This window comes from Phoxinus phoxinus (assembly GCF_949152265.1).
Source record: "Phoxinus phoxinus genome assembly, chromosome: 9".
Lineage (NCBI taxonomy): Eukaryota > Metazoa > Chordata > Actinopteri > Cypriniformes > Leuciscidae > Phoxinus > Phoxinus phoxinus.
In genome coordinates this window covers 31,002,798-31,017,068 of record NC_136884.1, presented here as the reverse complement: position 1 = coordinate 31,017,068, position 14,271 = coordinate 31,002,798, and the positions used below count along the sequence as shown (strand labels likewise).

At 41.1% G+C, this 14,271-nt stretch overlaps 1 protein-coding gene across 1 annotated transcript in view; it reads left to right on the top strand.

The window, feature by feature from the left end:
• Nucleotides 1-14,271, top strand: part of LOC307004668 (E3 ubiquitin/ISG15 ligase TRIM25-like) — a 33,984-nt gene that overhangs the window by 12,869 nt on the left and 6,844 nt on the right. Inside the window, exons 2-5 of the mRNA XM_079624059.1 lie at nucleotides 6,559-6,654; nucleotides 6,741-6,974; nucleotides 11,729-11,885; nucleotides 11,971-12,018. Of these exons, the coding sequence (XP_079480185.1) occupies nucleotides 6,559-6,654; nucleotides 6,741-6,974; nucleotides 11,729-11,885; nucleotides 11,971-12,018 (535 nt within the window). The remainder of the gene's footprint in view (nucleotides 1-6,558; nucleotides 6,655-6,740; nucleotides 6,975-11,728; nucleotides 11,886-11,970; nucleotides 12,019-14,271) is intronic.

Genomic DNA, 14,271 nt, shown 5'->3' with positions numbered 1-14,271 from the left:
TTAAATGAAGTAATTTATATTAAAAAACACATATTCTTAGTTTATGTAATCCGTTTGAAACCAAGGAGAGGCGCAGTTTTTAGTTCTCCCTTCATTATTTTTAATGAGCTGATGCCGCCACGCCCCCTGGCGCTATTCACATGCTAATAGTTGAGGTGATCTATGCGCCTCGCACACGCCCTCCGATCATTGCCATGAAAACACGCAGTTTCTCGTCAGAATCACGGATAGTTCATCGCGTTTTGAGGATGGCACGCTTCTCCGGTAAAGTCTCTCTTCAGATGATTCTGGACAGCGAGGAAGAGTTCACCTTTTCCTCAGAGAAACGGTTGCATCTCAGACGGAGAACGGCTGCATTTTCAAGAGCGAATTGATCCCACAGAGGATACAAGTTCGAGTAAGTTGTTTAGTGTTTATATAATTCTTTTCTGATTATATAGAACTCATGTGAATTTTCAGACTATATTTTGCTTAGTTTTGGTTAGCTTTTGACATCTTACAGGAAAGATTGCCTTACAATATCCCTAACATTCGTATATGGTCGTGTTTCAATGTGATATTACTCTCTAAACATATTTGTATTATATTTCAATCCGTTTTGATTAGCTTATGACACTGATTATCATGCTAAAAATACAGACTTTTGCGAATATCTGCTTAGGTGTAAATATGATTTCGTGCAAATATATTTCAGCCTCCGGTAAAATGTGATACTGTCTAAATACTAGACATTATATTTTTATATATAAATGTTCGGTTTTGGTTAGCCTATGACACACGCTAAAATATTGCCACAGATGATTGTGAATGCAGGTGTAAATGTTTGAAATGCTCTAAATGCGTGCGCAGATAATGGCCATCAACAGCTCGCGGTGACGCATCTATGGCCCATAAATAGATATTTCTCCGTCCTATGGCCCATCAACAGATATATAGACTACATGCATTGTGCGTCCATACCCATTAATCGCCCATCTTTGGATAATGTATGCTAACACAGTTGTTTTTATTTTTTTAGGAATGTGTCTGCATCACGCTCTCCTTCTCCAGCACCGCAGAGGACGCAGGTGTCGTTCAGTTCTCAATCGAGAATGATGGTAAGTGCACAGACGTAATATTTTACTGATGAAATGTAATTGTGTTTACAATATACAAAATATACTCGTCATAATATACAAGTAGCGCCTACCTATTCTTGTGTGAAATATCAAAATCGGTTGTCTTTTTCTTAATCCATGGCCATAGTGATTGATAGCGATAATAATACAGTTTCTTTGATTGTGTTATCAACAGATGTGACAATGAACATGTCCAAGCACCGGTCCCGAAGAGAGCCATGGCAAACAAGCAACAGGTCCAAGTCCACCCTGTCATGGAAAACCGAGACTGATGTTGACATGGTTGCACAGACTGCGTGATTCCTGCCCGGGAAACTGGACCGCAAGTGACCTCTGTTTACTCACATTCGCCCATGAGTCTGTTTGTAACAGTATACACTACCTTTCTTTCTTTTTTTTAAAGGATGTGTTAAGTTATATTGTTAGGAAAGATTTCTATTTTGAATAAATGCTTTTCTTTTTAATAATAATAATAATAATAACTGTTTTTCCAACATTGATAATACCTGATTATCAAATCATGATATTAGAATGATTTCTGAAGGATCATGTGACACTGAAGACTGGAGTAAGGATGCTGAAAATTCAGCTTTGATCAAAGAAATAAATTATATTTTAAAGTATATTAAAATAGAAAATCATTATTTTAAATTGTAATAATATTTCACAATATTACTGTTGTTTCTGTATTTTTTATCAAATAAATGCAGCCATCTTCCAAAAATATTAAAAATATTAAAAATGGTAATGTGTCCAAACGTTTGACTGGTACTATATGTTTATATATGTACGGTAGCACTGTGGTCTTGTGAGGCACAAAATTTAGTTCCTCCACATAGAGGAATTACAATAAAAACAGATTAAAAAACAAAACCTTTGAATGTCCTCTCATTCTCAGATTCTCCTCTCTGCCTCACAGCACCGTGATGGGGGCATTAGCCATTGGGGGAGTGTCTATTGTCTCCCCTCATTCATATTCATGGCCATCAACACCCCTACGCATAAAGCAGTGCTGGCACAAAAACTGACTTGCAAAGTTTAAATCATTATATTGTTGTTTTGTGAAAGAGTGATCAGAATGATTTTCACATCATTTTGTAGTAAACATTCTAGCCTACAAGAATGGTAACTCAAAAGTCTTGTGCCAAACTATTCAGTATGAGTTACATGAGCTCATTGCAGTGACAATTTTTTTCCCAAAACTTACTAACCACGCATAATATTTTTTTTCTATAAAATGCAAACATGTAACTTCCATTTTGCTCACATATTATTGTAGCAGAGTTTGTGCTACAATACAGCATAATTATGTGTTGGCCAAAGGTATGTTGTAAGTAGCTGAAATAAGCACAAATGTCAGGGCATGTCAAAACCTCTCAAGGGCCCCAAAAACCCCTCAGACCCCAGGGGGTTAACACTGGTCCGTCGACTTTCTAGCACTGCTGCAAGACTCATTAGCACCTGGTTGTGCCGCCAGGTATAACGGCCTTGGGTGAGGCTGGTCTTGCATCCCACTAAGATGTGCTTCAGTGTTGCTGGACTTGGACATAGAGGGCACGTGGGGTCTTCGCTATACCACTGGCTTAGGTTTGCGGGGGAAGGTAAGACATCGTAGGCAGCCCGGATTGTAAAACTTGCCCTGAATGCCTCCATCTTCCACAACTCTTTCCAGGAGATCTTCCTCTTCTCCACTCCTTTCCATGCCATCCACTGCCCTTGCTTTGCCTGCGCCACAGCTTGGGCACACCTTCCTGCTTCCTCTTCCCGACGTACCTCCTGGACCACCAGCTTGCGTCTCTGAGATGTAGAGGCCTTGCTCCATGCTGGTGTACTGGCCCCAACACCAAGACCACTCCTCCCTTCCTGCACTCGGCCCACGATGTCCTTGTGTCTGAGTGCTGCCTTTGCCTGCTCAGTAGCAGCCAATGGGGTCCACTTCCTCCCGGTGGCTAGGATGGGGGCAGCTTGGGCTACGAATGGATCACTCAAATCCAGCAGCATCATCTCCAGTCTGACTTTGGCACACTTGTACTCCTCTGTCAGACTGGAAATGGGCAGGTGTAACATCCCTTTGCCGTAGAGCCCAATTCTGCTTAGGCACCTGGGAAGGCCAAGCCACTTCCTTATATAGGAGCTGACCAGTCTCTCCAGCTTCTCCACCTTTGAGAGCGGAACTTCATAGAGGGTTAGTGGCCACATGAGACGTGGAAGTATTCCATACTGCATGCACCAGAGCTTCAGCTTGCCAGGAAGCATAGTTCTGTCGATGTTCTCCAGTCCGCTGGCTACCTCCCTCCTGAGCTGTTCTACCTGCTCTTTGTCTTTGAGGGAGGCATCATACCAACGACCTAGGCTCTTCACTGGCTTCTCGGAAACCGTTGGAATGGGTTCCTCACCAATGTAAAAGCGGTGGTCTGACAGCTTCCCCTTGATGATGGAGATGCTTCTGGACTTACTCGGCTTGATCTTCATGCGAGCCCGCTCAATGTTTTCCTGGAGCTTTCTTAGTAGCCGCACAGTGCAAACCTTAGTCGTGGTGAGAGTTGTGAGGTCATCCATGTAGGCTCTGAGTGGTGGCAGCCTCAGCCCTGGTCTTATTCGCTGTCCGCCAACTGTCCATCGAGAGGCCCGGATGATGACCTCCATGGCCAGGGTGAAGGCTAGCGGGGAGATGGTGCAGCCGGCCATGATTCCCACTTCCAGGTGATGCCATGCTGTTGTATACTCTGCTGTTGTCAAGCAGAGTTGGACGTCCTTGAAGTAGGCCTTGATGAGGGTTGTGAGCGCTGCTGGGACCCTGAAGTAGTCAAAGGCTGACCACAAGAGGTTGTGAGGGACTGAGCCAAAGGCGTTCGCGAGATCCAGGAACACCACATGAAGATCTGTTCCCTCCTTTTTGGCGACCTGGATCTGATACCAGATGACACTAGCGTGTTCTACACACCCGGAGAAACCTGAGATGCCTGCTTTCTGGATTGACGTGTCAATCAGATTGTTGCTTCTCAGGTAACCTGCCAACCTGTGAGCGACCACGCTGAAGAAGATTTTTCCCTCGACGTTTAGAAGGCTGATCTGGCGGAACTGCCCGATCTCTGATGAGTCCTTTTCCTTAGGGATTAGGATCCCTCCGGCTCTCCGCCAGGACGTTGGTATTTCCTTCTTTTGCCACACAACTCTCATCAGTTTCCAGAGGAGTCGCAGGACATCTGGTGCGTTTTTGTAGAGCCTGTATGGAACTCCGTTGGGACCTGGAGATGATGCGGCTCTTGCTCTGCGCACAGTTTGTTCTACCTCACTCCACCTGGGTAGACTGATATCTAGTTCGTGCTCTGGTGGATTGACTGGTGGCATGTCAGGAGGGAGCGTAACTTCTTCCTGGTGTCGGTCATCTGTGCAGGAATTTTTCAGATGTTCTTCCAGGTCGGCCTTTGACACTGAGAGACTTCCGCTCTTCTCCTTTGTAAAGAGACTAAAAAAGTATGATTTTTTACATTACAAATCTTTAAATGCCTTTTTCTCAAAATGACTTTTCTCTCATACTCCAAGTCCGAAATCTCCTCTTCAGTAGCACCTATACACACCAAACTTTCCAGTCTTGTACCTAGTTATATTATGAAGACAATTACAGAGGGATTTGTAAATATATTATTCCTAGCCTGATTTATATAACATTTTATTCCCAAAAACATGGCGAAAATAAAATTAAGGCTATTGACAGTATATTCTGATTTACAGGATAACAAAAGTAGATATCCATAATTCCCTCTGTAATTTTTTTCCCATCTAATATGTGAACACAGTGAAAAAAATAATTTTGAACCTGGCTTTATCCAATTCTGAGATTTCGTTTTTTTAAATATAGGCAAATTAGCGCATATTTAATTAGATAATGCCTAATTTGCATATTTAAACATTAAATTACAGAAAACTTGTTATACATTTTATTCTCATCTTAATGTAGGTAATCAACTGGGAAAGTTTCATGGTGATATCTGCTAGTTAAAAATATTACCCAATTCACCTGTAGTGTCTCGCCTTAAAGGACAAGTTCGGTATTTTACACTTAAAGCCCTGTTTACAGATCGTATCTGATGAAATAGAACGGTTAAGATTAAACTTTGGACAGATGCTGCTGTCGCGAGAATTTTAGGTTTATATCGCTTTCCCCCCTCACCCCCACAATGGTTGTCTATGTGCACTGGAAGATTCCTTCCTAAAACACATTAAACTTTCGTTTACAAAGACGTGAAACTCACCGAGTGGTCAAGGGTGTTCACTGATACGGTTCCAAAAAAAATTGCTGAAAAAGATGCTTTCCAACAGGTTTTATCGTAGTTTTTGTCCAACTCCATGACTTGTATTGAATGTGCTGTGTGAGGTGCGGTATTACTCCGCCGCTGGAGTGTCTATTATTCAAGCTCTCAACGGAAGAATCACGGGTGTGACACGTTTGGCAAAATAGGTCCACAAAAGCTAAATAAACCTAAAATTCTCGCGACAGCAGCATGTGTCCACATTTTAATCTTAACCGTTCTATTTCATCAGATACGGTCTGTAAACAGGGCTTTAAGTGTAAAATACCGAACTTGTCCTTTAAGAAATCACTGTCTCGTTAACCTAGCAAAAATAAGTATCACCTACCTGCGGATGGTGACTCGCACCGCCCAGTGCACTCGATGGATTGCCAATTACAGGAAGAGTAAGGGAAATAAAGATCAAGATGGGGAGGTGGAAGGATGCCAGAAGAATTGTTGCTGGGACGGTGTAATGCATCTGAACTGTTTAGATTTGGGGTGGTAAAAACAGTGTCTCTTGGACATGGTGACAACTCATTACTAACTTAACTCAATATGGCCTCGCCCCCTTATAGGCATATTCCTTGGGTGGGAATTAATTAATTGAGGAATAGTGTGACGTGTTTGGAGTGACCTATATACTTTTCGTATATTGAAAGTCAATAGGGTCCAAAAGTTTCAATCTTTAAAAATGACATTGTAGCATAAGGGGGTTAATCTAAGGCTGCATCCAGAATCGCATAGTTCCCTACTATATAGTAGGTGAAAAATTTTATGTGACAAAAGTAGTATGTACTCATAAAAGAGTAGGCAAAAAGTACTCAGATGTCCTAGTACTTCCGGCGAGTTTTTGAAGTGTGCATACAATGAACACTTTACTATCCCATGAGGCCACAGGAGAGGATTTGTGGCAGCGAAGCTGGTGGTAGGTCACACGATAGTTACAACATGGTGAATGTAGTACGTCCAGATTACATTCATACTACACACATTCATACTATGTAGAAGGAAATAAACGTATTTAAAATAAGTAGAGTATGTGATTTTGGATGCAGTCTCTTCTCACCATTTCACAGATATTGGATTTACATCTGTTTACTTGATGATTTGTGTGATGTTTCTCCTGTCATTGGTTTGTCCTTTAGCTCCAGCTGAAGGAGACGCAGAGGTCGTTCCAGCAGAGGATCCAGCAGAGAGAGAAAGATCTTCAGCAGCTGAGAGAGGCTGTGGCGTCTCATAAGGTGAGTCTGGAGAAGAAGAGAAGTGTGAGACGTCTCAGTCAGGACTCACTGAAGCTCACTGTGTGATTGTGATGTGTGTGTAACAGCGCTCGGCACACACAGCAGTGGAGGACAGTGAGAGGATCTTCACTAAGCTCATCCACTCCATTGAGAGAAGACGCTCTGAGGTGACACAGCGGATCAGAGATCAGGAAAAGACTGCAGTGAGTCGAGCTGAAGGACGACTGGAGCGACTGGAGCAGGAGATCAATGATCTGAGGAGGAGAGACGCTGAGCTGGAGCAGCTTTCACACACACAGGATCACATCCAGTTCCTGCAGGTAACAGAGATCTAGAAGAACAGGGTCATGGTGGACTTGAGCAAGAGACTCACAGAGAAACATTACATGAGAGCAGAATGAGCCGTTGACTGAAGTGTTGATCTGCGTGTTTGGTTATTATATCATCAGCCAGACTCTCAACAAACTCACACTCACAAATGCATTTCAGCTCTGAAAATCTCTTAAGAAAACTAATTTAGTTGTCAAATTCCACTAGCGCCACCAACAGTTCAAAACTTCACACACCTTCTGATTATCATTATCAGTTGCATTAGATGATCTTCAAAACTTGACAAAATTAACAGTATTTTCATAATTGTTGCCTTAACACATTGATGAATGTTACTATGAAGACCCTAAACATGAAGTGAGGCGGTATTTTAGCTATGCTTATGTAACCGTGCTACTTAAAACACGCTGGTCTTTTACCCTTGTGATACACAAGTAACATACATACACAGAAATCTTATAAATGTGCAAAATTTGGTTAAGTAGCAGTTTTAAAAACTATACACGGTAATATGTATGACCAAGAAGGCGAAAAAACACCATAAATGTAGCTTACTGCTCCAGGTCAATGGCTAGGTGGAATGTTACCATCTGGCGCCCCCTGGCTGCCCAGCGAATAAACAGACACGAATTTCCCCAATTAAGTCTTTTCTAGCACAGCACAGAGTCACACGTGAGATTTACACAGCAAAAGCAAATATCAGGTACAACAATGTACAGGTGTAAGCACTACAAAATGAACCCCACACATTCTGAGATACAATTCTACAACTACATTAAATTAATCAATGGTAGCCTTCAAACTATTTTACTCCACTGTGGATGATGACATGGACAGTTGACAATAAAACATATGCGAGCAGCCACAATAACTATCCCACCAAGCCAAGGGAAATGCAAACAAGCAAAATATAACAATTATATGCATTTACCAGAGTTTCATGAAACACGGTCAAAAGTCCTTCACTCATGACCCAGCCCACCCCGCGCTCGTAGTGCACACGGAAGACGCTAACGGCAAGAAGGCGGTAGTCTGCAGTTGACCACACTATTCATGGTTTTGGACAATTTCCAGTACACTCCAAATGGCCAGCGGGGAAACCGGAACCATTGATGCGAGCTGCGAGACAGGGAAGGGAAATCAATTCTAAACAGATACACGTAAGTGCCCACTCATTCGTAAGTAGTCAGAATTCCCACTTTCCTCAATCAGGACAAATAGAGCGCATTGGTTGATATCGTAGGCCTCTAGCTGCCGGGAGTTAATCAAGATGATTGCCACTGCGTGGAGTCGTAGGTTCACAGGCACGGAGACAGTCTGGCTTTTCGCGGTGAAGAAGTGTGCCGAAGGGGGCTGCCTGCTGGCTTTTATTCAGTGGATCTGCCAATCGCGTTATAGCACTAGCTCACCAGTAATATTGGATGCACCTGTGTACAGAGACTTGCACACCTGATAGACATTAACCCACCCCCACCGGTTGTCAAACAGTCAGTAGCCGCGTTTCCATTACCCTTCAAATTGCGCAAATTGAAATTGCGAATTGAAAATACGCTCAATGGAAACACGTCAATTTCGCAAAAACTCTCGTTTATCGCAAAAAAGTTTTTACGCTCGCATGAGGAGGTTTTTCAGCCAATTCGAAAAAGGAATATTTCGCAAAACTGCAATGGAAACAGTTTTTGCGCATTTACAGTCACCTGACTTAGAAGACGCTGTGTGTTTGGGGTCCATGTACGCAAATAATAATAATTATCATCATTATTATAACATTTACTAGGCTACATATTTAGATGACGCTTTTATCCAAAAAAGGAACAAAGCCATTCGTCAAATATCATTCATAATACGGGTTAGACAATAATAATACAGAGCTGAGATTATCACAAATAAACACAATATTTTGACGCATATCTAAGGGTATGTGTGGAGTGTGGAGCGCGCACTACATGGCACGGAGGCGCGGGCGTGAACACTTGCATTTTCCTATTAACAGTGAAACAACTTAATATAGCCTACTCTATAATTTCTGGTCATACAGAAAATAATAATACATTATTTGTAACTACTTTTATTTGTGTAAACAATAACAAGAAAATGTTGTGCTTTTGTAAAATAAAATAAAACAATCAGGCGCGTTTTCATGATCTCCCTGAACTGGAGCGCGAGAACTGAAACAAAATATAGCCTATGTAGGCTAAAGCTTGAAATGTCCACTTTAAGAGATGTTTTTAGCCGAGCTTTGAAAACAATAGTTTAATAATATTAATGGCTCTTCTTATTCAGCACTGCGGGAAAATGTAAATTCCAGGTTCTAATTTGGCCTTAGAAAACCAGTAAAATCGATATTAATTCCATATTAATTTGTGAATATTTTACATGTTTAATAAAGGGGAAAAAAGTCATTAAACAAACATCTGAAAATTCGTCGATATTTACTTTTTTGCGCAGCAGTTGGTGTAGCCAGTTTAAATTAAAATTGTGGTGTTCAACTTTGCGTTTTAAAAAGACAACCGTTTATTTTTCGTTTTTCAATTACGGTTTAAAAAGGAAAAAACGAATGGACACAAAAGTAGCCTACATGGATTGTTTGGAATAGGAGACAGAGTTCTTTATTAAATTCATAAAAGAAACAATAATTAGCCTATAGGAATACTGGATTCTAAACTTCAAAGAAATGCCACAATCAAAACCTCAGCGCAGAAATGAGGGTGAAACACCCAGAAACTCCTTATATTTCGTTTGGAATATAAGGGTCTTTCCCTGCCATTAATGCTTGGATAAAACACGTACGTCTCCCTCCATTAATAATAATAATGTCTAATGCGGTGGCTGTGAGATTATATAAACCAACGTCCGCTGCCGTGATTTTTAGAATGACTTTATCGCGAGAGAAAAAAGGACGTTTTAGTCGTATAACATCGGTTAATGGAAACGCCGTCATTTCGCAATAGTTTTGTATCGATATTTAGATAAAAGCGCAAAACATTTGCGCAAATCTGTAATGGAAACGCGGCTAGTGTTCCCCTCCTGTTACACTTCAACAAACTGAAACCACACAAAACCTGACCTTGGGATCGTGTCCTAAGAGTCCTTGTGAATTTCAGAGCCACAAAAGTTATAAATAATGGTCAATCTACTTGTAGCCTTTGAACTGCTTTCCCTGATAAAATCTACTCCACCATACCATATGACCAGGGCTATTTCTGAAATTCTCAAAAGAATGTTAAAAAGGGACCATCTAAATAAAGTGTTACTAAACTTGTAGCTCTAACATGATATAATGAATATCAAAAGACACTGTCGAGTCAAGTCACCTTTATTTATATAGCGCTTTTTACAATACAGAGTGTTTCAAAGCAGCTTTACAGTGATAACAAGAAAATAATGCAACAAAGTTGTTTCTGCTATACAGCAGCTCTAAAATAAAATAGCGTCATAGTCCAGCTTAAGTAAGTTCAGTGATGGTTAATTTTTGTTGTAAAAAAGTTATTAATTTAGTTCATCCATATATATATAGCCGCTCTGGTGAAAACAGTGGTTGCGTTTACACTTGGCATTAATATGCATCCTGTATCCGGATGTTGTCCACATACACATTGAAAAGACAAGTGTAAACGCGCTTCTGATGGGACTGTTATCCGATCAGCTTGTCCAGGTTCGGAGGTAGTCGAGGACGCATTGTGATCGAATGTAAACGCAATCCAGCCATCGTGTCTGCATTCACAGGTGGACGTCACACAAAAACACGCCCACTGTCATTATTCCCCCTCCTCTCTCCGGAACTGAGAGCTGTGTGGTTTTGCGATACAGTCGATTGCGAAGTACATCTCAAATATACTGAAAATATACTGAAATGTTTGCCTTTGCACCCGAAAGTTGCATTCTCATTTAATGGTGTCAATGCAGGCAGATCAATAATATTGTTGAATATTAAATTCAAAACACCATCAGGTGACAGAATGGAGAAAAAAAAAAAACTTGGCCAATGAATGAACAGAGTATGCTTATGATTCAGGCAGCATTACAGGTCAGAAGTATTATTGGATCAGAACATTCAGAATATTTATCCAGTTCTATCTGGTTGAAGATCGGAGTCATCACGCCGGTATGGAGACAGGTTTGTTGAGTATCAGTGCCGTGTAGCGTAGATGCCATTCTTCTTATGATGTACCGAGTAATCAGGCGTTATCGGAAGTTTTCCCGATTACGGCTGACCTAGGTTATGCAGCCTAACAATCAAACTGATTTGAATAATAGACATGTATAATGTTCTATGTGTATGCCAGGTTAAAGAGATGTGTTTTTAGTCTAGATTTAAACTGACAGAGTGTGTCTGCTTCCCGGACAATGTTAGGAAGACTATTCCAAAGTTTAGGTGCTAAATAGGAAAAAGATCTACAGCCTGCAATTGATTTTTATATCCTAGGTATTATCAACTGCCTAGAATTTTGAGATAGCAATAGACGTGAAGGACAATAATGTGTTAAGAGCTCGCTCAAGTACTGGGGAGCTAAACCATTTTGAGCTTTGTAAATAATCAGCAATATTTAAAATATTATCTAATGTTTAATTGGGACCCAATGCAGTGTTGATAGAACTGGGCTAATATGGTCATACTTCCTGGTTATAGTAAGAAGTGAAAGTGCTGGATTGAGGACATTTACTAAAGATCAACAAATCTGACAGTAGTGCAGGTTATTGATGAAGTGTGGAGGTGATGAGCTTTGATTTCTTTTTTCTGTAGAGTTTCCAGTCTCTCTCAGCTCCTCCTGAATCTACAGACGTAAATGACAATCTCTTCAGTTCTCTCTCCTCTTTTGATGCCGTGAGAGAATATGTCAATCAGCTGAGAGACAAACTGGAGGATTTCTGCAAAGAGGAGCTCAAGATCTCTGACAGAGGTAAAGTCCTGTAGATTCATCTACTCTCAGAAATGATCCTCCATCATCTCATATCATCTCTCTTTATGTCTGTTGATTTCCACAGTCACTTTCACCAACATTGTTTCCAGAACCAGGAACGACTTCCTACAAAGTAAGTAATTAAGAAAACAAGCAGAAAAACTCACTGAGTGTCTTCATGTTCTTCTTGTAGAAGGTGAAGGAAAACCCTATTTACTGTCGGTGATTTGGTGTCCAGTCTAGACAGTGTGCGACCTGCCAGTTTACAACAATGTGGCCAGAATAGATGGTGTATCACTTCCGTAGCAAAGACTATTTACTTCAGAGTTTCTTTTAGCTTTCTGTAGCGCAGCTGCTGAACTTCCAGTGAACTTCCATGTCCCTATTTTAAAAACAAAGCCTTATAGGTAACAAAATATAAAAGAATGGCAGACATTTAGGCCAAAGTGGTGATACAAATCTTTGTCATTATTTTCTTTGTTATTAAAAATTAAGAACAAAGATACAAATTACACATATACAACAAATGAAATAAACAGTGCTTTATTTTTTCAGCTACAGTTGGTGTATTTAACAGTACCATTGAAGAAAGTAATTAAATGAACAAATATGAAAATAAAACACAACGTATACTTCACTGTATACATTATACATTGATTCTTATTAAAACTACTATTAAAGTTCTCAGTAAAGAGCAACAAGTTTTGTTGTTTTATTAACATTAGGCCTAAAGGAATAGTTCTACGTAAAATTTGAATTGTCATCATTTACTCTCTCAAGTTGTGTTAAACCTCAATAAGTTTCTTTCTTCTGTTGAAAATAAATGTTATTTGGAAGAATGTGGGTAACCAAACAGTTGATGTACCCAAGTGACTTCCATAGGCTATATTCTTTTCCTACTATGGAAGTCAATGGGGACCAGTTTGGTTAGCCACATTCTTCAAAATATATTTTTTTGTGTTCAGCACAAGAAAGAAATGAATACAGGTTTGGAACAACATTAGAGGCTCAACATTATGGCTGCTGAGAGGAGAGGACGCTGGCGTTGCTGTCGCCACTTCTCCACTGTTTCTACTGCTTCTTTTGTTTTGTTTTTTGTTTTTCTCGTGTCAAATTAGTATTTCCCTTGAGTTCTTGCACGGATATATACGAAAATGAAACCTCTACTCACCTACTGACCACCGATATCTCCTCTAACATCAGTGAATTGATGGTCAAAGATCCCACTGTGCTCCCGGATTTCTCTGCTGCTCCAGTGCTGCTATCAACAGTTACTAGGCTTAACTTCTCCCCTGGGGGAGCCATCTAACGCTCCTTTTCCCGGTCCAGTTTTGCCTCGAGTCGTGTGATGATTTGGACCATATTCTCGTTGTGCCTGACAGTCTTACATCTCTGTGTCTGGCTAACGGCTAGCCCCAGACAAACACTCTTGGCGGCCGGCATGAAGCTCAAGTATTCCATCCCACAGCTGTTAAAATTCAACAATCACTCTATTCCAATGTCCATTTCTACCATCAAAGAACTTGGACTTAAACATCCACAGAAGTTCCCGACGAAAGTTTGTTTACCACCAGCCTGATCTCCTTGCCTCACACATTCCATCTTTCTGGACCACTGTCGCACGGCTGCCGCGTCATCAGAGCAGTGTCGCTCTCGGCGCTAACAACACGGGAAGCATTGCGAGATCTCTGCACGCTCAGCTGAGCGGCACGGGAAACATCGCGAGATCTCTTAACATTAAGAAGATTGTAAAACGTGGAGTGGATACCAGTGTATTACGGCCCTTACAAAGATTGACCACAGCATCTAAACTTAAAATAGAACTTTTCAATACACAATCTCTCACAAATAAAGCTTCCTTCATACACATCTTGGAAAAAGAATTAGACCTTATGTGCCTGACAGATACATGGCACCAGCCTGGGGTTTACTCCGCGCTCAATGAAGCCTGTCCCCCCGGTTACAGCTACCTGGAAGGAGCCCGCAACATTGGCCGTGGTGGCGGTCTTGCTGTCATACACCGACAAAACTTGGAGCTGTCACCCCCCCTCCCTCTGCCTACACTATCCTCATGCGAATGCCTGGCATTTAAATGTAAACCCCCTTTCCCCATGACGATCCTCCTGATCTACCGGCCTCCCAAACCAAACTCAGCTTTCATTTCAGAGATATATGACCTGCTCACAACACTGTGCACCACCCTGACCAACATTATTATACTTGGTGATATTAATATTCATGTTGACAACCCCTCCTGCCACTTTGCAGTTGAGTTTTTGCAACTATTGGATTATCTTAATCTCCAACAACACGTCGATGTTCCCACACACTCCAGGGGGCACATACTGGATCTGGTCATGTCTAACTCTGCCCCCATTAGTAACCT